General features: G+C 38.2%; 1 protein-coding gene across 1 annotated transcript; it reads left to right on the forward strand.

Moving 5' to 3' along the window:
* The first annotated feature begins 12553 nt into the window (after positions 1-12553).
* Positions 12554-17491, forward strand: LOC149828199 (uncharacterized). Its single transcript, XM_090018129.1, has 2 exons — positions 12554-14011; positions 17105-17491. Exons 1-2 carry the CDS (start codon positions 12554-12556, stop codon positions 17489-17491), a joined length of 1845 nt encoding a protein of 614 aa, XP_089874255.1.
* Positions 17492-27317: the final 9826 nt, after the last annotated feature.

Genomic DNA, 27317 nt, shown 5'->3' on the forward strand with positions numbered 1-27317 from the left:
AGAACAGTAACAATAAACTTATAAGTTAGCTCACTCCCTGGCATGGACAAGTGCTTTGAGTGTAGTGATTAGTTTATTGGCACACACGGCCTAAGATAAGCTGATTTTTTTTTTCTTCTTTCTTTTTCATCTTTCTAACAAACGACCACATGTTGGTTGTTTTTTTATCGAACAAAGCCACCTATTTGGTTCTTATGTATTACTATTTTATCATTGGAAATACTGCTTTTCTTGACACTATCAAATTTGCATCTCTCTCCCTCTCTCCAATGATGCCTGGTAATAAATGTATATAATCAAGCATATATCACTCTTCCATCTTGGATTATTCGAATATCATTGTACCAAAAACTAGAAGCTTCTAAAAGTCAGTTAACATGGCAATGTTTTTGGCACACAAGTGAGGAGTATATATATATATATATATATATATATATATATATATATATATATATATATATATATATTTTGTAGGAGGACCGTCCAACCAAAGTATGCTCATAAATACGGGTTCTAGTCTATATGTATCGGGTTAGAACCCCCTACCTCAATCATCGAAAATCGTAGTAGTCAAAACTGTGCAAACACCGAGTGGACTCGAATTGATTGCCTCCTTCGAAGTGGCTGAACTTCTCCTCAACTCAATGGAAGAAGAAGAGAAGACAGTAGAGAGAAAAGAGAAAGAAGAGAGGAAATAAGAGAGAGAAAAGAGATAATAGAGATTAGAGAGAGAAGAATAGAAAGGGAGGCATGAGCTCCTCCCTTAGGTTTGTTTATGTTTTTTCAACTTTCCAACCTTCTAAATCCTCTCCCTATTCCAGCTCATTTATTTCTAAAATCAATCTTAAGTTTCATTATTTAATTTTCTTGATTTTTTTTTCATATTTTAACTAGACATATTATTTTCTAAGTTGTAAAAGTTACATTATATAAACTACATAATATAAACTATATAGTATACATATAAACATAAATTGGCCTACCTCTTAAAGAGATTCCAGCCATACACAAGAGGAGCCACTAGCATAGGAAGTCCCCTCTTGTTCCAATAATTTTCACAAGAGATTTAGAAACCTTAGATTTTTAACACTTTAGACTATGTTAATTTTTTGGCAACTTTGGTTTTTTAGCATTTTTTTTTAAATGTAACATTTTATCTACATAAGGAAGGCCCACTAGGGTGAGACGTCCCGCCCATGGACTCCAACATTTTATTACATTATAATTAAATTTAATTTTTTTATTCCATTTATTTACTACAATTAAATCTCTTATGAATTTTTCTTTTGGATTTCAAATCCAATTGGGATGCAACCCCATTTAAGAAATTCTAAATTAGATCCATATCCAACTTAAATCCAAATTTACCTTAAATTTAATTTATGTTCAATTAAAATTTTAGTGTAAATTTGCTTGAAATGTATTAAATTATAAACATAATCTAATTTAGCATTGAATTTAAATCTGATTTCATTCTTTGATTAAATTTTGATTATCTATAATACACAAATTAAATCTTAATTTAGCCTTAATTAAGATTTTATATTTCACCCAAATATAAAAATTTATTTATTATTATTTATTAATTATCAAAATTCAAAATTTGAGTTCAATTTCAAATTCAACCAATGTTCAATTTCACATGTATTTCAAACTTGAACTTATATTCTTAATTCTACCAAATTAAAAATCCAACTCCAAATACACATTAAATTATATTAAAAAATAAATAAAATGGTAAGTATAAATTCACTCCTAATTACATTCAAATTCAAATTAATGAGTAATTTGAATTCGAATTAACATTCCATTAAATCCTAATTTAGATAAAAATTCAAATCCAAATATAATACATGAGACCTATTTATTAAGTCTAAATTAATATTCCCAAAAGTGTTATAGAATACTTGGGATGGGTTTGAACTTTTTTTTTTGAAAAGAAGGTAAATTTGATTTTATTGATTTAGAATATAGATTAAGCTAAGGGCGATGAGGTATCAACCCCCAGTTTTATAAGAAGCAAAGGGCAGCCCACAAAAGTGAGCCCAATCTGGCCCAAATCCATCTCCGGCTGCTTTATCATGATATTGTGATACAATTATGTTTTTTATGTTTGTACTTGCACTTTTATATATCCTTTATATATTTTTATATTCTATATAATTTGTTGTATTTCTAAAAACCCAAATTCTCAAAACTATATGCTATATATTTTTGATATTTTTTTTTTCAAAAAGCTAAAATCTTAAAATGCTGTGAGATTTTCCCTTAGTGAGCTCTTTTTTTCTAGAATGATTTCTAAGAACTGATTTCTATCGCAACACCTTTAAGATATGTTTGGTAGCCTTGAATCGGGGCTTGTGTTATGGTTTCCGCCATGTTCTTATACTCTGTTGTTTCAGAGCAGCGGTATTGCTGAAACAATTATGCATTGGGACTAGTGTTTGTGTGCCCAACACTACATTTCAACACCTTCCATGTAGGGGTGTCAATAGATCTGGTTTGGTTCGGACCTAAGTGGAACCAGACTTGGACCAGATTTTTGGGTATAGTATCGGGTTCGGAGGGTCTACTATAAGAGAAACCATACCCAGACTCAATAAGAACTACAAGAACCAGACCCCAGATCATACTCGATAAAATAATATTTTTTAGCTTTTTTGCATTGAAAAATTGTAGGTCTTAATCGAAACTCAGGTTGGGCCTGGGTCTAGTATAAATTTTACAAACTATACTTGGGTCCATGCATTAATTGAACCTTTAGGTCCAAACCCAAGTCTTAATCAGGTCTTTTTATTTGTCACCATACCCGAACCCTATAGGGTTTGGTCTGGGTTGGGTTCGGGTAAAACCGACCCATTGATACCCCTACTTCCTTGAGGATGTTTTTCAAAGATAAACTTTGTTAATGGTTCACATAATAGTCAGGGGTGTTAACTGGTGGGGTTTGGTTCGGATCTAGGTAAAACCAGACCCAATCCTGATTTGGCATGCTGGTACTGGGTCTGGACTCAGGTTCAATTGGATCCACCATAAGAAAAACCATATCCAGATTCTATAAAGATTACATAAACCAGACCATATATACCTGATAAAATAATATTTTTTATCTTTTATACATTGAAAAATTTTGGATTTTATTCAAAACTCAACTAGGGACTTGGTCTGGCATAAAATTTTACAAACCATATCCAACTCAATGTATTAATTGAACCCTTCTTACCCGGATTCTAATCAGACCTTCTTATTTGTCATCAAACCCTGATCCTGTAGGGTTTTGGTCCAGGTCGGGTCCAGGTCAAACCCGACCCATTGACACCCCTACCTATTATCAATCCATCGTTGAGACCGGCATGATTGGTGATATTGATAACAAGTTGATCAATTAATGATCCGGTCATTATCATCCTTCATGCCATTGTTAAAGATCAATCTATTGTTTTTTTTTTTTATAATCGAGAAAACTGCCACACTCATCCAGCTCATTAGTTTAAAAACCCTAGATCCCACTTTTTTTTTAAATTTATAACCCGAAGAAACTGCACCCGGCGCCAAAAACTGATCATGCTGGCTCAACCTGCCGTACCTACAGTCGTTGTGCCAACAACATAAAACTTTGAGGTTAGGTTCATGCTGCCAGGGACTATGCTACACATTGGCTTGCGTAGAGTGGCAACACCCATGAGATTCGAACCTTGACTGCTGGTCTAGCAGCCAAGGCCCCACCCCACTACGCCAACCCCACTTGGGGCAACCTTAGATCCCACTTGCTTTTCAAATTTTAACATTTCACCACCTGATGTGCACCCATGGATTTCAAACTCAAATACCCATCTATTGTTGTTAGCAACTTATGGGGGTGTCTCTTAGTGTTGGTAAATGAGCTGAACTAGGCAAACAAGGCTTGTTCGGTCTCAGCTTTTTTACCAGCGGATCTAGCTCGTGTCGGCTCGCTGTCATATTTATCTCGGCTCACTCAGCTCATTCCTGAACGAGATGAGCCGAACACGAGCTGGCTTGTGTAAAAAAAATCCATGTTATTTATATATGGAATACATATGTTTTTTCTATGTATATATTATTTGCATCCTTATTTTTATAGATTATAGTCTATATATATATATATATATATACTTTAAACGCATTATATTCAAGCTTGACTCATTTAACCTAAACGAGCTACTTGTGGCTGAGCTCACCGGCTATACAAACGTGAACATAACATACTGAACCCAGCCAAGTCACGAACTGTTGGGTTTAAGCCTTGTGATAAGAGTGTGCATCAAGAGTATGGGACTCTACATTCAACTTGAAAGCCTTAAATTGATGTATTTAGACAAGTGTGCGGGGCTAGGGCTGGTAAAATAGCTGAATCGAGACGAGCTTGAAGTGTTCAAACTCAGCTCATTCTAGTGGTGACCGAAGCTTAAATTAAGCTCATAATGTGCCCGAGTTAAACGAGACAAGCACGAATTAGCTGAAGCTAGCTAGAATAAATACGATTACAAAAAGTTATGTAAAAGATAACTAAAATATATTTCGTACTAGCCAACGAGCTTATACCAGTCAAGCCGAGGTGAATACCTATTGTTCATATTCAGCTTGCTCAGCCTATTTTACGAGTTCAAACGAGCTCTTTATGAACTAAACATAAGCCTAGTCATAGGGATGGCAGTGGACCGGGGGAAAGCGGGGCCCTGCCTCGCCCCGTTTGGACCGGGGATGAAGGGTATGAAACGGGGATGGAGGTGGGGGTGGAGGATAAAATCCATCCTCGCCGCGGAGGTGGGGCGGGGGTGGACGTGCACTTTTCCCCACCCCGCCCCATCCCCGCCACGATCCCCGCCTAATCCCCGCCTCGACCACTTTTCCCCGCAATATCCCCGCCCCGCCCCGCCTCATCCCCGTTTGGACCCGGGATGAAGGGTATGAAATGGGGATGGAGGTGGGGGTGGAGGATAAAATCCATCCCCGCCGCGGAGGCGGGGCGGGGGTGGAGGATAAAATTTTGAGGCGGGGGTGGAAACCTTGTCCCCGGCCCCGCCCCAGCCATCCCTACCTAGTCACGAGCGGCTCAGCTTGCCTTTAAAAAAAACAAAAAAAAAATCAATTTAAATCTTTTAATTTCGGGCTTAAATAAAAAAAAATTCCGTACCGTCCGATTTCACCAAGATCGATGCATCAAACCCGGGCGTTCCCTCGAGCAGAAAATCCGCGGTCGCGCACTGTACAGCCAATGGGCTGACGTCACAGTGTGGATGCCGCGGAAGGAGCGGGGAATCGCCGATGTACGGCACGGATTGAATAGATCATGGCACGTGTACGTGAGGAATGACGTGGGGGCCACGAGGAGGAGTGCTTATGGGGCCCAACCGATTACGTTCTCTCCGTCGTATTAAAAGACGGAAATATGGTATTTACTATTCCAAGTTTCGTGCTGGGTGCGGTGAGCCTTGGTTGAGGCCTTGAGGGTGTGCGAACTTTGACCGGCATTTTGCTCACAAGGGCTCCGCTCATCTGGTAGGGGCAAACTGTGAATGTCACCGAGTTGACGGGGCTGTCACAAGCTTGAAACTCATGAGTGGCATCCCTTGTCGCAAGGTCGAATCGGAGTGTACTCTCCAAGTAGGGGTGGCAAAACCTGACACGACCCGCCAACCCGCCTCTTAGGTGGGTTTGGGTTGGGCTTAACCCAACCCGTTTAATAAACGGGTCGACCCGCCTAACCCGTTTATTAAACGGGTGGGTTTGGGTTGGGGGTATGCCAACCCGCCAACCCGGTGACCCGTCAACCCGACCCATCAACCCAACCCGCGAACCTGATAACTCGTTTACCCGACCCAACCCATTTATTAAATGGGTTGGCGGGTCGTATCGGGTTACCCGTTTATTAAATTGGGCAGGTTCGTGTTTGCCACAACCGACCCGTTTAATAAACGGGTCAGGTTTGGGTTGAGGTATGCTGACCTGCCAACCCGACACTATTGCCACCCCTACCAATGAACAGGGGAGACCTTAAGGGTTTTACCAGCTGGAGGCCAGCTAAGGTGCAGACAGTGATAGGGTGTTTGCCCTTGGATTATCCAACTTTATGCCATATAACAGCCATGGCTCGTGACCCCTTTGAGCTTGACAGCAGACAGCATAGGTCTGTCCTCTCTCTCCATAGCACCTAAGTTCGTCTTGGTTAGGTTCTTGTTATGATTGGAGTATTGTATATATAGACCAATGTTATCAGTATCGGTGTGTATCTGCCTGTATCAGCAGATACAAATAGTATGGGCAGAATTTTGATACGTGCAGGGCCGATTCGGCTAATTTTTAATAAATGTAAACAAAATATCAAAAAATTTAATATTATTTTAATAGTTTTAACATGTGTCAGATAATAATTTATTATTATTTTTGAGCCAGGTATAGGCTGATACAGTTGAATCGGAAGCCCAAACGATTCAAGGCTCTCTCTCTCTCTCTCTTCTCTCTCATTAGAATATGTTGACTATTGAAATGAAGTAGAGCATAAATTGAGATTTTTACGAGTTTTTTGGATTTTTTCTTAAACTTCAGTAATCTACATGCTTGATTTTATAGGAACCAGCTATTGGATGGTCTGATTCGATGCACTAGCCGTATCTTTAGTTTTAAGGCTTGAAAATTAATGGCTAGCTTAGAATTTTCATTTACATTCAAGGATCCAAAAATCACAAATTTTCACTGAAAATATTTCACCCAAAAATTGATTCCTAGCAAATGAACTATGTCAAACACATCGACATGGTCAGATTTGTAAAACGATATCATTGGGATTCGAACTTGCAACGTTCCAACACAAGGTGATGTCCACTAGCTGCTCCTACCAGACAAGCCGGGAGCCGCTGTTGGTAATATGGTAAAAAATTGATGGCTGAACACAATGTTGTCAGTATATATTGATATCAGCCTTGAATAGTTGAGCCACCGATTCAGCAGTATTGGCCAATACCGATACTCAAGTAAATCGTTCTGTATCGGCCAGAAAATAATAAAAAATATATTGTCAATCATAACGTGACATGTTAAAAGTATTAAAAAATATAATAATAATAATAAATGAACCAAAATGCAAAAATAATCCTTATGGACCTGAGTCTTATGCTAAGGATCCATCTGTATCTAATTTGTATTTTGGATTTTTTGTATTTGAATCAATTTTGCATTTTTGGTTCATTTGTAATAGATATTGAATTTAGGTATTAGATCCAATATTCATATCTGATTAGATTAAAATAAGTTTATTTTTTAAGAGAGTTATTATATTAGGTAGTTTACTTGAATTAAAATTAGTTAAAAAACTCATCTATTTATAGATGAGAGATCTTGTAAATGAAAAGTTAGAGGTGAATGAAATATGAGTTTTTTTTTTGTGATTTTCTTTTAATTTTTTTTATCAATTTCTTGCTTTCTCGTAGTTTGCTAGTTTCGTAGTTGCGTTAAGGTGCCGATTCGTGCGGGATTCAATATATCAAAGCCAAAAGCTTTATTACATGTGTATGTCATAAACTAATAATTTTGTATAATTATCTGCATGTAGGGGTGGAAAAATCTGACCCGACCCGTCAACCCGCTTCTTAAGCGGGTTCGGGTTTGGCTTAAACAGGTTTGTGTCATAAACGGGTTGACCCGCCTAACCCGTTTATTAAACTGGTCGGGTTCATGTTAGGGGTATGCCAACCCGCCCGCTAACCTGCCAACCCGCCAACACGAACCCCGATTGCCACCCCTATCTGCATGCATGTACTGACTCTATGAAGCAAACAGAACTTGGTAGGTGCACAATTATTTGTCATTGCTTATCACATGAGCTATGAACTATTAATTTTGTACAATTATCTGCATGTACCGACTCCAGGAGACAACGTAACTTGATTGGTGCACAATTATTTCTCATTGTTTTTCACATAGGCTAGCCTGTGCACATAGTTACAAAAGTTTAAAACAGGAAATAACATTAGGGAAAATGTCGTGAGAAATTGGGATTTTTTTTTTGTTTTCTCATGTTTTTATCAAAAAAAAAAAAAAAAGATAAATCCAAAAATTAAAAACAGCAGCAATTTAGGAGCACATACCCAGATGAAAGCTAAGCTCTCCACTCACTGTTATGTAACAAGTTACACCAACTAAAAAGTGTAGAATAATTAGTTCATAAGGACTACCATAGTATAACTATTCAGGGAAGCTGCGTTGGAATTGATGAAGGGGTTAAAGAGATTCCAGCAAGCAACACAAATAAAAATACATAAAAGTAAACAACCTATCTTTTTTGCCCGTGAAATAGTCTTCAAAAACATTTAAAATGATAAAATTCTGATTATTAAGATAGTCCGACGTAGCTATCATATTTGGAATATATCAAAATTGTATCGTATGGATGAACGGCATCGATCAGAGAGAGAGAGAGAGAGAGAGAGAGAGAGAGAGAGAGAGAGAGAGAGCACTCTGACCGGATACTCACTCATCAGATTATGCTAAATATAGCTACCTAGCTTGCTGTCGGACTAGCTCTTACAAGAGTGGTTGCAGTGGTTTTGAACCATGGTACTCTTGTCATGAAAAGGTGATGCTGTTCAGCCACAACACCATACTGGGAATGAGGGATGTCTGCTCCTTTATCAGGACATGCATGCATGCAGACCATGGTCCTTTATCTTTTTCTAGTTGGCAAGCTGAAAGTGATGGCCCACAGTGGGATTCGAACCCGAGATTCCTCGGCTCTGATAGCTAGCCCTGCTCTTAGTGATCCAGCTCTGTGATTTTGGAACCATGCAGCTTAATCATTGATGCAAATGATTTAACCAACAGCAAACCAATTTAGGTGAGATTTTATCACTTTGTATCTCACGTGGCACTACTTTGTATTAATTAAACACTTTAATTATAATAAATGAATATAGAGGTGAGCCTCTCTCTCTCTCTCTCTCTCATTGGACTGTCATCGGGTTCAGTTTGTATCGGGTATGTGACCTGACCCAAACCCAAACTCCCAAGTATGGGTTTGGAAAGCACCAACCTGATCTCGGCTGGAGCAATATGCAGGCTGGGTTTGGGTCTTAACTTTTGTCGGCCGGGTATCCTACCCAACTCTGTTTTTTTTGCCTGAAACTTGACCACAGTATATATATATATATATATATATATATATATATATATATATATATATATATATATATATATATATATATATATATATATATATAACAAAAATAAAATTTTAAAGTAATGCAAGTTCAGGTTTGGAATTTTATTTTCTTGACCTGAAAAACTCAACCCCGGCCGAACTGGATTATTAGTCATATGGATGGGTCCAAGTAAATTCTGAACCATCCCTTTGATATATATATAGAGGGAAATTGGAATATGTTTACCAACCAAATATATTTGTTGGTATGAATTGAGATATTCATAAGTTTTTTTTGCAAATCTAACCCTGAAGATGCATTCAGCGTGGTCCATAAACAAGGAATCAACTGTTGGATCATCGTAATGGGATCAAAAAATATGATTTTTTATGATTGAATATTTATGAAAATTTTAAGCCATTGATTTTCGTCTTTTAAAAGATTCTTCTTATACTTCTCGTAATTGGATGATCCAAGAGTCTGTTTCTATAAAACCAAGCATTTAGACAATGACATTTAAAAATAAAAAAATAAAAAAACTTATGAAAATATTGTTTCATACCAGTAAATATATGATGATCATTTGATATGAATAGTTCTTGAAAGTCACCTAAAGAGAGATGTCATGAGTTCAAAAACGACGAATGCTCGTTGATGGGCAAAGAGAGCATGAGATTTCTGCATCAATAAGTTCACAAGTCACAGAGTTAACTTTTCCTTCTTATAAGAAGCAAAAAATACTTAGGCTATTTAAAACTGATGTGATCTTGAAAAAAACTTGATTTTTTCTAAATATCACCTATTTTGAAGATATCACGTTTTTATCATGATATTATTATGTTAATAAGGTGATATTTATGTTTTCATGTTTTTATTTTAAATATTTTATATTTTTATTCTTTTTTAAATTTTGAATACAATGATATTTTCACCTAATTTTTCAAAGAAAACAACTTTTTAAAATTCATCACATGATTTTCATTTTCCATAAAAATCCAAACAATTAAAACACGAGTTGTGACTATGGTTCAAAACTTCAAAACAAGCCAATCCATCTTTTTTTTTTTTTGCTAAAAATAGCCAATCCAACTTCAATTAATACCAATTTAATTTATAAGTGTTGGGTGTCTTGAATTTTGGACCCGCTTAGGTTCATGACTTGATCCAAAATATTTTGGAGATCGTAAAAATTTTCAGTGAGGTATGCAGTGGACTCTGTATTCTTTTGTATTAACTAAAGTTTCGTGCCTTTAATTATATATATTAGAGCTTTGAGAGCTTTATATCTTGCCATGGTATTTTCTCATATATTGTTAATGAATTTTTGGCTCTTCTTTAAACTGTGGACGTAAGCTTAAATGCACCGACGTTAAGCAATTATTCATGCTTCAGTAATCTCTACGGGATGCACGTGTCAACAGGTCACGTTTACCCAGACCCGAACCAAACCCTATAGGGTCCAGGTATGGTAATAAATAAGAAGACTCGATTAAGACTCAGGTCCAGATCCAATTGCCTGATTAATACATGGATCCTGGTATAGTTTGTGAAATTTTATTCCAGACCCTCGGGGTCGACCAGAGTTTCGATTAAGATCCATAATTTTTCAATGTAAAAATGATAAAAAAAATATTGTTTTACTGGGTATGATCCTGGTTCATGTAGTTCTTATCAGGTCTGGGTACGGTTTCTCTTATGGTAGGTTCGATTAAACTTGGGTTCGGACCTGATACCATATCCAAAATCATAACCAAGTCTGGTTCCACCTAGGTCCAAACCAAACCTGACCTGTGACACCTTGGCCAGGTGGAAGCATACCCAAATCAGATTTGAGATGATGGTACCTGGTCCAGACTCGTGTCTAATCGGATTCATCATAAGAGAAACCATACCCGAATCCTATAAAGACTACACCAACCAGACTCAGACCATACTTGGTAAAATAATATTTTTTTATCATTTTTATATTAAAAAGTTGCGAATCTTAATCAAAACTCCGGTTGGGATCGGGTCTGGTACAAAATTTTACAAACCATACCCGGCTCCATGTATTAATCAGACCCCCTTCGGGTCTGACCCGGATTCTAATCAGGTCTTCTTATTTATCACCAACCCCTATAGGTTTAGGGTTTGGTACAACTAGGATCTGGATCAAACCCTACCCATTGACACCCCTAGAACCACCTCACATATCAATTATCAATCTCGTCGGTGCAGACCAAATCATGGCATGCGACTGCAAGACAGAGGGTATTTGCATAAATTTGCAGTACTTTTTAACCTCCCTTTCTTCTCTAAACCGAAGACAAAGACTTTTTTTAATCTCCATTTTACGTGCCGAAAGAGGGAAAGGAGGGATTTTTATGAGTAGGGGCAAAAGAGTGTGAAGCCAGTTCTCTCAGCACTCATCAGCTTTAAAAAGAAAATGCCTATCTATGCCCTAATGTTCAGTACTGATAGGTACATCAGTGTATGAGGGTGGGGGGTCCTTTCTTATATTCTTTTTAATCTGTAAATAAAAATTTATTTTTTAATGCTTGTGTTTGAGGCAGGGGGGGAAGGATATCAAAGGCATGGGGGATGATGACCGGCAAACGCCGGTTTTAGGGGTTCGCATAAATCGAGACCCTGGCGCCTATGGTGACCGTGCTTCTGTCACTGCGACAGCAGTGTGATAAATGATGGTAAGGTTTTGCTTTGCTTTGATTTCCTCCCTTCTGTTATTATCCACTTATCTCCCCTCCATTCCCCTATTGAAATTTCTCTCTCAAAAAAGAATAATTTTTTTCTTGGGCTCATAATGATAGGTATTTAGCTTTTTGACTCATCTGTGGAGTAAGTGTTAATTACTTTAAGTGCAAGAGAAGGGTATGGGTGACGAATGTTTGTGGGCATGGGTTTTATTTACATGGTTTCATGACTGAGGTTGATCTTTTTAATTTTCCTTGAGTATAAGTTTTATTAGGGTTTTAGCTTTTCTAGTGTATGTGATGTTCTTATTTCAATTTTTTATTTTTCTTCTTTTTTTCTTCCTACTGTAGGTGATGTTCTCTTTTTCTCTTGTTGGTGATTGAGATACAGAAGATTTGGCTGGTTGTCTTCGAATCAAGGTGTCTGAATATCGTTATTTCATGGTCGTTTCTGCAGATTGATGTCAATCTCCTGATCTCTTCTTTCTTTTGCTTCTGTTTTCTTTACATGGCCTCAGATTGACTCACAGGTCTCTCTCTCTCTCTCTCTCAACAGTGCAACTTTGTTTTTCTTGATATAATAATGATAATAACAGCTATTATTATTGTTAATGTTTACGTTTGATTGAATTAATACTTGTGTGTGTGTGCAGGGCTGGAGTATAAGATGGTCTAGATTGAAACCTGAACCCAACAGGAGGAGAACCCATGTCTCAGAATTTTGAGTTCATGCAACATCCTTTCCACCAAAGAATAGATCTCAGATCATCTCAACCACCCCATGTTGCACAGCAAATCAGAAGGGATAAGCTCAGGATACAGCAACACGTCTCTGCCCCGCCTTCCTCCTCCTCCACCTCCCCCTCCCCCTCCCCCTCCGCTAGGCTTTCCAACCTTATTCTTCAATCTCAAGAAGTTGAGGAATCGAGGAACAGTGGGTTATCGAGAAGTGGGTACTCCGGAATACCGGGGAACATTGGCGGACTAATGCCTATTTATGATCCCAATACCATGATCTCATCTGAGATGATGAGTTTTCAAGCTGCTGGAGGGTTCCCATCCTTCAAGGACAGTGTCTCTCAGAATGACGGTGGCTGGAAGAGCATACATTCTCATGGAAACACTAACACTGACTGCATCATCAATTACATGCAGAACCCAGGTACCCAAAACCCAGTTGTGGGCTCTATGGTTCTGCGTTCAGTTGGTGGGTTTCCCATCTGCAACCCAGATGAACAGTCTTCACTATCTCTTGTCAATGGAGGGAGGGAAGATGGACACAAGGGTTTCACGGAATTGCCTTTGCCTTTGAGTTTTCCAGGGATACAGCAGAACCAACTTCACCAATCTCAGTTACTGTCTCCAGTTCCCCAAGAAATCAAGATTAGGGAGCAAAGCCAAGGCCTCCTTGTGCCAAGTTTTGGAAGTTTACAGAGTGGGCAGCCTAGTTTCACTGAGTGGAACGATAGGCACGGAGGTTTAAGACCACAGTGGGGTGAGGAGTCTTTCATTGGAAGTGATACTGGTGATGGAGGGTTCGGGACAGATTCAACAGGGCATGGCTTGTCTTTGTCTCTGTCCTTCAATAAGGCTACTGAATTGCAGTTGCAGCAGTGTGAAACAGGATTTGGGAGTCAGAATTTGGCTCCTGTTCCTGCTTCTGTTTACAGCATGGGTCACAATGACAGACACAAGCAAGATTGTTTGGGGAGTTTTGGGGCCTACTCTTCCTGTGCCAACATGCTCTCTGCTCCATCCATCTCAAAGATTCAGAAGAACCCCGCGCCGCTCGGGCCGTTCACGGGGTACGCGAACGTGCTGAAGAACTCCAAGTTCTTGAAGCCTGCTCAGAAATTGCTAGATGGGCTCTGCAATGTGGGCGGGGTCGCTTTCCCTGGCGGTGGCAGCAGCAGTGACATTGTTGGGAAGTTGCAGGCTGCCAAAGGGTACATTGAGATGGATGGGAACTCTGGGGGTTCTGGTGTTTCTTGTGACAGTACTCCCACTGCTAGGATGGTAGATCCTCCCTGCATCTCTTCGACCTCTTCAATCTATCATTCTTCGGATGCGCAGGCAGGACCCGGAGTGCAGTACCCAATTTCGGCTGCTGCAGATCGTAACGATCACATGAGGAAGAAGAATCGGCTTATTTCCATGCTTGATGAGGTAAGTTGTTGGCCCTCTTAATCCCATTCTAGAAGAAGATTTCCTTTCTGCATGTAATAATTTTTTTTCTGTTTTTTCATGGTTTTTGCATTGAATTGTTGCTGCTAAAGTCGCTTAGATTTCCATTGCGTATTTCCTGGTTATTGATCTATTATTTCAGGTTTGAACTCCACTAATTGTTGCTTGTAAAGTTCAAATGCTAATTCTGTTATGTTATGATTGCTAAGATTTGGTTTCCTTCAAAGCAAAAAAAATGGTTGCCAAGATTTGCTGTGTTCATCTTTGTGGGTCACCAAGGTAGATACAATGACAGTGCAATTATTGTTTGTGTTTGAAATCATCTTTACCATGTAGCCTCCTTCTAGTTTATACTGTAGAAAGTTTAATTAGAATTGAACCATGCCCTTTCCATAACTAGTTCTTGTGTCCTTTCTCAATGACCAACAGGGTGGCCTAAACTTTGAACATTACTGTTCTTTTTCTTGCTCCAAAATTTATCATCTTCGATGGTGCTTTTTATTGTGTTTCTGTTCTCTTTTTTGTTACTAAGTTATGTATCATGTTTTGCTCATTATTTTCTACGATTTATAATGTTTCTCAAACTTGAAGAGCTCATTCTTACAAGACCTTACCTTAATTTTTTTCCTGAAAACCGTGAAAGATAAGAAGTTGGGCTTGATCATGTGAGCTCCGCATCCCTATAAATTGTAAACCAATATAACGTTTTGCATGGTTTTACATTTTAGACGTATTCAGTATGGACATAGACCTTCGTTATCTAGAATTCTTGAATATAGATATTTAGTGCCTAAAGCTTAAAATAAATTTTGAAATAAAACCAAATGTTGGAGCATTGATCAAGGACGTTTCTTTTGATATTTCCCATCTTTCAAAACCCTTGTGACCATGCCCCCTTTTCAATACTTGACCAATAAAAGCTTATATTTATATTGGAAACAACAAAAATCAGTTCATAATTAAGTAAAAAATTACTCACTGGCGGGTGAGGACTTAACGACTTGGCCTGAGAATTGGGTGGTCCATGGTCTCCCAGTCAGGCTATTGTGGTAATTTGTTGGTTATTTCTGCTAGTCAAAGAGACGTGGAGCAAGACTTCTGGTGGATTTATCTAAATTATTGATTGCATTAATACAGGGAATGGGTACGTGCTAGTTTCCTTGTTCTAGATGTCATCCCAAAAAATTGTGACAGATAGATCGTTGTGAAGTGAAGTTCATGGAATAGCGGTTTGACCGGTTATAACATCAAGATGGTGTAGAATGATGTTAAATTTTTATGTTTTTGTGGCTGGGAGATTTGGAAAATGAATCGTGAAAGTGAAATGGGAATAGTATTTTTATGTGTTTCTGAAATTACTGTAGATTATTCAGTTCCTTCTAAAACCACAGAAAGAGTAAATTTGTTCTGATATTTCTATAATTTCATATAAAACATTCAGATGGTTGTGGTTTTATAAGTTATTATGTTTTTCAATTTTGGTCAAAGTTATAAATGACTTGAAAATTTCTTTCAAAAAATATAAAATAAAATAAATGACTTGAAAATGAATGCCTACAAGAAGTATGTTGAAATCTGAGATCAATGCAATGAGAAAAGCTGAAGAAATACTACTATCTGAAAAAAGTAAGGAAACATCATCTGTAATTATTTTGGATTTTTTTTCCCTTAGTCAACTCCTTTTGTCCTTCAAGGACTGTGTTGAAGGAAGCCTTCTAAAATTTTGTTTACATGGCGCTCACATTGAAGGGAAAACTTACCTCATTGTAGTTTGTCCCTATTTGTTACATTGTCTAGTCTACTGGCTACTATGGACATGAGGAATTGATTCAAAAAATCATTATCTATAGGGCTTGTGAATTATGGTTATATGACGTTACTCTTTAAATTAGACATGACTAACTTCACCCATGGTTTGTCTGGGTAAGTTCATTTGAATTGGGAAGAATTTGGGTATGGCCAGCATGCTGGGTCATTGTTTGTGATTCACTGCTCAAAGTAAAAATCCTGGAAACTATTATTGTGTATGTTCTTTTGTTAAGTTTGCCAGTGTATGATGCTTATCACCAGAATTGAAATACTTCAAATTTTGGTTGGATATCATGTTTGCTTTTATTTTAGCAAAACTTGCTTCTATGTTTAAGGAAATTGGTAGTGTAACTAAGTCGTCCAGAATCCTTGTTTAATTAAGGTACTGTGGAATAGCTACAAAATAGTGTCTTAAAAATATATTTATATGTATAACAATCGGGGCCCTGTTATACCTTTATAACATCGTTAACAAACCAGTATGCCTAACTGATTTGTAACTTCACATCTGCATCCTTCGTGCTATTTCAATGAGTTCAAGATTTCTAGGATCTTTTCAGTTGGTGGCTTGTTATATATGAAATTTAATGCATGTCATACAAAGTATATGTTTGCATATATGTCAACTGAAAATCATAGGTGTCTGATGTGCTTAATTCATTCATTTAAACATACTGTCAAGAGTAAACCTGATCACTCTACCATGTCCAAAAGCCGCTTTGACATCTAGCTAAACTGTTTCTTTGGTGTCTCCTTGGTCTGATTGCACGCTCATGATATGCTTAACCTGTTTTCCTTCATAGATATAGATTGATAAAGGAATTTTACCTGCTTTCAAAGGAAAGTTATTTTAAATTCAGTGAGACGGGAATTACGATGTTAAAGCTTGCAGTTGCATGCTTGTGTTTGTTTCCATTCAGATTTGTCATCCTTCTCCATCTTTTCAAAATGAAGCCAATGATCCTAACTAACGGCTTTCCAAAGTCAATGCTTGCTGAGAAAACCTTTTAGTGGGTGCTATATAGAGAATTGAATGCTTTATTCCATACATGAGTAATTGAGATGCTTACTATGGTCATCAACGAACTTGGTCTCTAGAGTGAATGAAACTTCCATAAAATCATTGTCATTCAGAAATTTTGAGAATATACTCTCCAAGGCATTCTTGCTGGTGTCCTTGACTCGAGATTGTGGTAAATTTTTATAGTTTACCATATGATTCTATGGTGTATGGCTTCTAATCGATCCGTTGGTCCCTGGTCTCAGGTTTACCGGCAGTACAGGCACTACTACCGACAGCTCCAGGTAGTTCTCACCTCCTTTGAATATGTGGCTGGTCTAAGCAATGCTGCTCCGTACACTTCCATGACTCTCAAGGCCATGTCTAAGAATTTCCAACATCTCAAGAACACCATCAACAACCAGCTGAAGTTCACATGCAAAGTTCTTGGTGAGGATTGCTTCCCCATGGGTGAGGCCAGAAGGGATGAAATTTCAAGGCTAAGGCTGGAGGGGCAGCAGTGGGGGAACGACAAAGCTTCGGGCATCGTGGAGCCACAGCTGCAGCATGTTTGGCGGCCACAAAGGGGTCTCCCGGAACGAGCTGTAGCAGTTCTTCGTGCTTGGTTGTATGAACATTTCCTACATCCGTAAGCATCTCTCTCTCTCTCTCTCTCTCAAATTTGGTTTATGCTATGTTGCTTCTGTGTTTCTTTCAAAATTGTGTCTCTTCTCTGTGTGTGTAGTTTGTGGTTTTTTGGCGTGGTCTAGGCTTAGGGTACGTTTGATATCACGTGAAATGCAGCCAAGCTCATGACCCTCACGTGAAGGGTGAACGTATCCCTTGGTGGGAGGTATCATCATGCTACTGATGGAATCATACTGCTCTCTTTGTGCATTAGGTGCTTTCTCTTTTTAGCCTTGCCAAATTGGATGCCCTATAGCCATGTGGCACCCTCAGCTTCACACCTTTTTGTGTCCATATTGTACACTTTTTTCAATCAATAATTGAGAGGATGACTAATGCACAGTGACAGAACTGCTGGGGAATAATACATACAGGGGTAGCGTGTCTATGGTTCATATCGTAAGTAAATGCATATGATCTTCTCGATTCCAAGGATAAGCAGAGAATCTCTGCTGGTAGAAAGGCAAGCCTCTTCATTGGGTTGCATGTAATGCGAACCTATTAAATTATTAATTAATACAAAGCAAGGGTCTTGATTATCCCAGCTTGACTATGAAACTAGGAAAAAAGAAGTTAAAATGATGGACGGTCCCATTATTTTCAAGGAAATAATGTGAGTATTTGCCCACTAGAGAGTATACCCAACTTCAACCTTGTGGCAAAAGATGCCCTCCATGGTGTGTGTCTTTTATGTGTGCACAGGTAATCACATGTTTGCATTTTATGGGCCTCACAGCAACTGTTATATTTACAATCCAACAGTTTGGTGTATTGGGGATTGAAGCTTTGAAAGTTCTTGTATTTCACCATTGTATTCCTGACATTGTTTAATGGATTTCTGTTCCTCCATTGCCCATAAATGTAGGTCTGAGTGCCAACCCACGAAAATCTTGGTACCCATTTTATGGGTTTCTTGAAATCTGGACTCGTTACAATCCATGACCCAATCCGAAAAATATTTTTAACATTGTGCCTATCAAAAAAATATTTTTAAAGTCATGCAATGGGAATTTTAATGAGGTTTGTGTTGGTAGTAGAAGGCTTGGGCCTATAAACCCAAGCCCAGAGCCTATCACAAACCTCTTTTGGAGGTGTGGGGACTCCATTCCCCCTGTATGGACATGCCTTATTTTCGAAATTTCCCTATATGTAACTTTTGGGTTTTCTTTATTTGTGGAGCTCTCTCTCTCTCTCTCTCACACACACACACAGAGAGAGAGAGAGAGAGAGAGAGAGAGAGAGAGAGAGAGAGAGAGAGAGAGAGAGAGAGAGAGAGAGAGTTTGGGTGTATTGGGGATTGAAGCTTTGATAGTTCTTGTATTTCACCATTGTATTCCTGACATTGTTTAATGGATTTCTGTTCCTCCTTTGCCAATAAATGTAAGCCTGAGTGCCAACCCATGAAAATCTTGGTAACACTTTTTTCCTCCTCTGTATCTCAGTGGTTTGCTTTGTTTTTCTTGGTGGTTTGCATAACAACAACAAAGTGCAAGCCACTCAAAATGTTATTATGTGATTGGCTGTGCCCAAATAGGAAATGAGTTAAAAAATCAGTGGATCCCTCTCTCTCTCTCTCTCTATATATATATATATATATATATATATATATATATATACACACACATTCTGGAAGCACTGTACCTAATAGAATTACATCGAACGCATGTTTGTAGGTATCCTACGGATTTTGATAAGCAAATGTTAGCTAAACAAACGGGTCTCACGAGAAGCCAGGTGCGTTATCTAAGATCACCCTCTTCTTCTTACCATATTTGTCTGCTTTTTTGGTGGAAGGAAATTTGCCCTTATGTAACATAATATTGATGCCTTATAACTCTGTGGTATATGGTATGTCATTATGTCTAGTATCATATAATGGTGAAAATAATGATATGAATAATACATTTTCTTTCCAAAAACAAAATGTACATACTTTATTTTAAGCGTAAGTATATTATGATATATTTCTCCATTTTTTAGTATGATATTGGGCTGTATGTGTTAATAGTTTAACTTCAGTAAGTAGTACAATGCTACTGCATCTATTTTGCCGGAAGTGGGTGGTGTTTGGTGCTCATTTCTTGGCGTCAGAACTGGTTAGAGCGAAATAACAGGTTATTCAGGGGAAAATATCAAAATTCCGTTTCAATTGGCAGGAAATCTAAATGTGAGCTGATGGCATGAATTTGTTTGAAATGGCCTAATGAGAATAAGGATTTGATATGTGAAGGAGAAATTCTAAATTTCAGTTCTGTAGATCTGTCTTCCCGAGTGTGCTGTAAATTCTTCCATTTTTTATGATATTGATAATGATTATTTTTCTTTCAAAAAAAAAAAGAAATGCATGATATAAAACTAGCTTGTTGGACACATGGTGATGATGATTAGTTTTTTCTTGTTGATTAATAATATTCTTTCTCTATTATGCCAAAAAAGAAAAAGATGAGAATGATGGTCACTATGGCAGGTCTCGAACTGGTTCATCAATGCAAGGGTCCGACTATGGAAGCCATTGGTGGAGGAAATCCACAAGCTTGAAATGTGTGATTCTTCTTCGATGGACCCGAATTCGGTGAAGAAGACAGAGTCCAGTCCTGCTGCGGGTGAGAGACACACTAGGGGCCATCAGGCCCAGCTAGCCCTGGCAATGCACCCCAATGGCAACAGCTTGGCGGACCTTCAGAACCTGGACGTCCAGCCCGGAAAGCGATCACGATCTGACAACATGCCAATGGCAACTGCTAATGACAGCAGCAGTGGCGTCAATGGCACACATTACCAGTCAAATGAGGCCTTGGCCCAGGCCCCCCATGTCATGGGTGGAGTTGGTGGGGTGTCCTTGACTCTAGGACTCCATCACAATGAAGTCTGCTTGCCCACATCCCGCCATGAAACCATGCCTCACTTGGTAATGACAGAGTGATACTAATAGTGGGAATGATCGAGGTAGCAATGCATGCCCGAATCTGTTATGGTCAATGTTTTAGTTTGGCCACCCTTTCAGCTGAATTGGCCTTCACCGATACTCAAGTGAATTGTTCTGTATTAGCTAGAAAATAATAAAAAATATTATGCGTCAATCATAATGAGACTTGTTAAATTTGTTAAAATAATATTAATAATTAATTTTTAGTATTTTTTTACATTTATTAAAAATTAACCAATTCAGGGTTGAAGTGTGTCGATTTTCTGCTGATACAATGCCTATCGATAGATACCCATCGATACTGATAACATTAGTTACTGTCATACTGTGCACAAAATACAATAAAAAAAAGAAGAGTACAATCCAATCCAACTATTCATTGACATTCATTTGCCTATTCTCGCAGAGCTGAAAATTGAAAGGAAACGGATCTTAAGATATATAATGTCTTAGCAAAATTATGTTGATTCTTATTAGATCTCGACAAACCATCTTTACTTAATCCTAAGATGATGCTAGCATACAAATCATACATATACATCGCATTATTATTTTAATGCGTACATAAGCAAATTATTCACATGTTTTCGTGAGTATATTAAACATATAATGAACTTATATATTTATGCATACATATGCATATAGTTCATGTATATATTTTTATTCATATATAGAATTTAAACATATAATCATACATATATACAGTTGCATGCAGAGAGTATTTGATCATATAATTAGGCTCACATACAAATTCATGCATACAGTTAACATCTTTTTCATTTAAGCATAAAATCATGCTTTCACATACCTCAAAATACTTGTAAACAGTTTATGAATATAATTAAGAAAAAGGGGGTTCTCGATCGACATGAGGAGGTTCTTGATCGAAATGGATGAAAAATGTCAAAAATAGATAGAAATAGAAACAAAGAAAAAGGAGGTTCTCGATCCCAATAGATGAGGATATAGCAGAAAAAACTCTACATTTTTGCTCATTGATTTGAAGCCTGGATATAACAGAAAAGGCCTTGAGAATGAATGAAAACCGAGCCATCTGCTTAGTTGTGGCTTGGTCAAATTCTTTCTAAACACAGCTTGCCAATAAAAGAAAAAAAAAATCTTAGCTCCTACACAAGTGTCCACACACACACCCCACTCACATAAAAGGATTTAAACTAGTTTAGAGACAATGGCAGGTTTTGAGTTTGTATTAGAGATGGCAACTGAACCTTTGTTATCGGACTAAATCCAAATCCAAATCTAAATCCGAATACCTGTACATGTCAGATTTTAAGCTAGTCCGATCAGGTTTCAGTTTCATCTGATCTCAGCCAACTCCAAATTGGATTAGGTCATACTCAGTATTGCTTAGATCCAGCCTTAGTTGGACCCGTTTACATCCCTAGTTTATATGTAGCAGAAAGAGAATGAAGATCAACATAACCAAAATGTCAAGTTTACTGATGTCATGCTGCCAATGGTACAAAACAAGGGATACTCACAAAAAATAAAAAATAAAAATATAATTCTCACATTTTTTTGGCAAAATCTTGGCAATAAAAAATACTTTTTTATAAAGACAAAGATAAATATATTAAAAAATAAAGAAAACATGGTTTTTATGATAAATAACCGATAAAAACATGAATATCACATTTAAAATGCAATATTTTATGTTTCTGATGAAAAATCTTTAGAAATTAAAAATATCGCAAGAGTTGCCATTTTTAACTTTCAGGAAACTTCTCACGATATTTTTGTGAGATTTGTCACTGTGTGAAGGATATTTTGAGCAATCCATATTTTGCATACTTCAAAGTCCGATATGTCAAGTATAGGGGTGCAAACGGGGCTTATTCACGCTGGATCCTGCTAGATCTAGACCCAAATATGAAATGTAAACAGTAGATCCGAATCAAGATCTAAATCCAAATCAGATTCAAGGAGGTTAGATTGAATATTAATTTGAAATACTTGTGGTAATACTGGATCCAGAGAAAAAGAGAATAAAACAAGTTATTTACATGTAAAAAATGGATTTGGTTTGGTTTTTTATTGGGATAAACCCCAGTTCCAAATTAAAATGCTGATTCAAATCCGACCTGAATCTGACCAAGTCTATATTCGAATTTTACTTAAAGGATCCATATCTTAAAAAACATGTCGGATTAGAATCGGATATCCGACCATATCCGATCCTTCTGCAGCCCTAGTCAAGAAACAGAGGACAACTTTTTAAGCACTCTTTGTTTGGTAAAACTTGTAGGTGGATATTTCCATTTGAGGTCATCTATTATGCAGCGGTGTCGCTGCTGATGACCATACATCTCAGTATTTCACGGACACCATACCAATTAGGGGTGGCAAAACCACCCGCCTCTTAGGCGGGTTCGGGTTGGGCAAAAACAAACCCGTTTAATAAACGGGTCGACCTGCCTAACCCGTTTATTAAACGGGTCGGGTTTGTGTTAGGGGTATGCCAACCCGCCAACCCAGCTGACCCGTTTAATAAGCGAGTTAGGCGGGCGGGCCAACCCGACCCGCTAAACCGCCAACCTGACCCGCTAACCCACCAACCCATTTACCCGACCCAACCAGTTTATTAAGCGGGTTGGCGGGTCGTGTCGGGTTACCCATTTAATAAACGGGTCGGGTTCGTGTTTGCCACAGCCGACCGGTTTAATAAACGGGTCAGGTTTGGGTTGAGGTATGCTGACCTGCCAACCCGACCCTATTGCCACCCCTAATACCAATGATATCAGTATCGGCCGATACCCATCGTATAGACAGAACACCTCTGAACAGGCTATTTTTTAATAAATGCAAAATTACTAAAAAATATCATTTATTATTATTATTTTAGTAGTTTTAACACGCATCACGTTATGATTGACATGTAATATTTTTTATTATTTTCTGACCGATACAGAACGATTCACTTGAATATCGGTATGGGCATACAGCTGAATCGGTGACCCCACGATTCAGAGCCGATACAGATACTGACAACATTGCAACATACCCATCTCGAAAAATGCCAAGATGGGTGGTTGTCAAGCTGGTGGCTGCATGCTCGGACAGGGAGGACAGTGGGGACACTGCATATAATGTGAACACTTTCCATTCATAGAATGATCCATTTACCTAAAAGGTTGAGCTGATGGGTCAAGTACCTGATGGGACAGTGGGGACACTGCATACATGTACTTCAACAGTGGTTTCACTTAAAATGTTGTCTTGCTTTTAAATAATGGGTTCAATTCTTAATGTGAGGAAAAAAATGTTCCATGACCAACTCATTTGCAATTGCCCCAATATTACTGAGTAGAGGCTACATGATACATCTAGTGCAACTTTTTCATCAAATCTATCAAAAAAAGCCCCAAGGGTGTGTTTGAATCACAGAACAAATGCAGAGCGGACAGGATTCACAGCGTTTGTCCAGAAACCACCAGTTGCACCTCCAGGGGTACAATTGGCATGTGCCATGTTGCCAGAAGGGGCTCTAGTCCCTCCTAAAGTTTTGAAATTTTTTGCCCCTCTTTAAGCACAAGTTTTGAAATTTTAGTTTTATATTTTACTTTATTATAAAATTTTTTGCCCCCATTTAAGCAAAATATAAAAATTTATATTGCCTCTTTTTATATTTTAGTTTTATATCTCATTTTATTATAAATAAATTTTTTGCCTCCGTTTAAGCAAAATCCTAGATCCACCACTGGCTGCGACAGTTGTCCTGTGTATCAAACACACGACAACCACCACTGCCGCTGCATGGTCCTAAGAGTGGGATTTGTCTCTCCTATCAAACATGCCCCAAAAGGACAAGACACCGAAATAGGGCCATGGTTAACGTGGCACCTCTCATACCATATGGAGATGTCCAAACCATAGCGGTGGTTTCTCTTCATTATTCAAAAAAAAGGAAAAAAAAATGGAATAGTAGACATGCTCCATAAATTGGAAATCATGATTTTTTCATAAAAACATAAATATTGTGTTTTAAACATGATGTTTATGTTTTTAATGGCTATTTATCATGAAAATAGTGTGTGTTTGAAATGTATTGCATTTGTATCTCTTCATAAAAATTTATTTTTTTAATTTTTAATTTGTTTGTTACTGTCAATATTTTGCAGAAAAAAAAACGTGAGTTTTAAAAAAAAATCTATTTCTCAAAGTTTTTGGCTGCCGATATTTTACCATTTTAAAGTTTTGTATCTATGGACCAGACCCAACTTAGTGATATCCAGAATGGACACTCTACATAAAATTGAGTAGGATCTCAATGAACCACACTAGAATCCTTTTGCATCCTTTGCCATATCTCATTAATAAAGTAGTAGGATGGTTGATATTTATAAACTACTGCTGGTGGATATTTCTAGGGTGTCAACAGGTCTGGTTTGGTTCGGACCCAGGTGGGAACCAGACATGGTTCAGATTTTCTGGTATGGTATCAGGTTCGGACCCGAGTCTAATTGGACTCACCATAAGAGAAACCATACCTGGACCCGATAAAAACTACATGAACCACACCCGGGCCATACCTGGTAAAATAATATTTTTTATCATTTTGAGATATCCACAAGTAAGTGGATATGAAATATCCACCAGCAATTGTTTATACATATCATTATCTTAGTCATAAAACATAACATATCTAGGAAAACTTATCTGATGATAAGATGACCTAACTTATTTTAAGTTTTTGAGTAAATTACAAAAAAAGTCACCTAACTTATCAGCTATGTACAAAAAGGCACCAAATTGGTTAGTGGTTACAAAAAGTCATCTAACTTTCTTTTAGGAATACAAATGGTTCGGATACTAAACAGCTAAATACATAGCAATTCGGGTCAGAATTGGATCCAGAACAACCAAAAATAGCAAAACTTTCATCCTGGATCGGACCCTTGCATCCCTTCACTTGAAATGCTTCATTGAGGTGTGAAATGACTTTTTCACATTGTCTTTTGTTTTTTTTTACTGCAAGTCATCTCATTTTTATGCCATCCATGTTAGTCATTGGCTTGGCAAAGTGGGGTGGGGGCTTTGGCTGCTAGATGGGCAGCCATGGTTCAATTACCATTGGCATCGCCTTTCTGCACAAGCCAACCCATAGCATAAGCTCGGAGAGTAGGGTTTCTAGCCTCGAAGTTTTACACTGTTGGCGCGATGACCGTAGGTATGGGAGGCTGAGCCAACATGATCAGGTGTTGGTGCCGGGTGCGGTTTCTTCGCGTTATAAATCGAAAAAGAAATAAAGGTCAATTGAATGAATTTAAGACCAAGCATGTCTTTGAAACACAATTAGCAGGATTTAAATGTAATTACCCATATGTTAAGAACTTTTTTGTAAATAGCCCACTAGTTGGGCTGCTTTCTGTAAATTACATTAAGTCTTTTGTTTTCATTTATGCACTAAGTGCTTGTATGCTACTGCTGAGCTTTCGTGTGCGCTTGAGTATGCATGCAATTATGCCATTCTGGATAAGATTCTTTGCTCGCAAAAGTTTGAAGACCAGCCCCAAGGTGGGTTGGCTTAGTGGGGTGGGACCTTGGCTGCTAGACGGGCAATCAATGTTCGATTCTCATAAGTGTCATCCCTATGTGCAAACCAATGCGTAGCATAAGCCTCGGGAGCAAGGGTCCTAGCCTCTGTCAGCATGACGACTAGGTATGACTGACAGCATGACCAGGGTCTTCAGGTGCAATTTTTTTAGGTTATAGGTATCACAAGAAAAATGTTAATTAGCGACGAAAATTTGTGATGAATTTTTTTTATTGTAAATTTGCGATAGATTAGCTAGATAAAACTGTCCACCGTTAACATTCGTATGATTTGTGAAATTAGCAACGACAAAAAATTTCATCTCTAATCCGTCGTTATTTAGCGACGGATTAACGACGACAGTTTTTTGTCGCTAATTCTCAATACAAGAAAAACATTTTAGCGATGAATTTAGCGAGGAAATTTTTCCCTCACTAATCTGTCACTAATTAGCGACGGATTAGGAACAAAAAAATTTTCTCGCTAAATCCAGCACTAATTTTCAATTTAAACCGACCCATTTAGAGTGCAAAATTTTTCTTCTTTTCCTGTTCAAAATTTAAACCGACCTCTCCATCGCTCGATTTAAACAGACTTCTTCGTGGAGGGCAACGAAGTTCGGACGACTTCTTTATGGAGGGCCCAAAGCAGTTCGTTGTGGCCGGGTTGACGCCATCGCCGACAAGGTTATTGACACTGCAGAGGTTCTTCCGGTGGCCATTTCCTCGACCGTCGTCGGTGAAGCATATCAAGGCATCCCTGGCCAAGTGGCAGGGAAAAGGGAAGCAGAAAAGCGGAAGGGCTGATATCGGAGAACGGCGACGAGGCAAAGCGGCCGTTGGACAAAAGTTTTATGGAGGACGACAGAGCTGATATCGGAGGACGGCGACGCCGGAGAGCACGCCGGTTCTGTGCAGAAGACCCCGCAGTGGCGGGCCGGTCTGCTCATGTCTAAGACCCTGAGCAATGCCTGTCGGGTGTGATACAAGTCCCACTTATTGCTGTCGAAATACCGCCCGACAGGGAGCAAATTTTTTTTTTTTAAATTTAGCGATGAAGTAGCGATGGATAATGTCCGTCACAAAACAAAATATGTGTTGCTTATTTAACGACGGATTATGTTTGTTGTTAATCGGTCACAAATTAGCGACAGAAGTAACGACAAATAAGTTGTCACTAATTAGCGACCAAAAATTTATGATGAGCGCTATCCGTCGTCAATTCGTCGCTAAACAATTTAGCGATGGATTAGCGATAGATTAACGATGGATATCATCTGTCACAAATCTACAATTTTCTTGTAGTGAGCACC

Source organism: Nuphar pumila, chromosome 9, assembly GCF_984573655.1.
Source record: "Nuphar pumila chromosome 9, dmNupPumi1.hap1.1, whole genome shotgun sequence".
NCBI lineage: Eukaryota > Viridiplantae > Streptophyta > Magnoliopsida > Nymphaeales > Nymphaeaceae > Nuphar > Nuphar pumila.

Bases quoted from the DNA above. Each gene is read 5' to 3' on its own strand.
- LOC149828199 (XM_090018129.1), top strand. From the start codon at position 12,554: ATGTCTCAGAATTTTGAGTTCATGCAACATCCTTTCCACCAAAGAATA. The intron at 14,012-17,104 runs GTAAGTTGTTGG...CCCTGGTCTCAG, and splicing joins TTATTTCCATGCTTGATGAG to GTTTACCGGCAGTACAGGCA.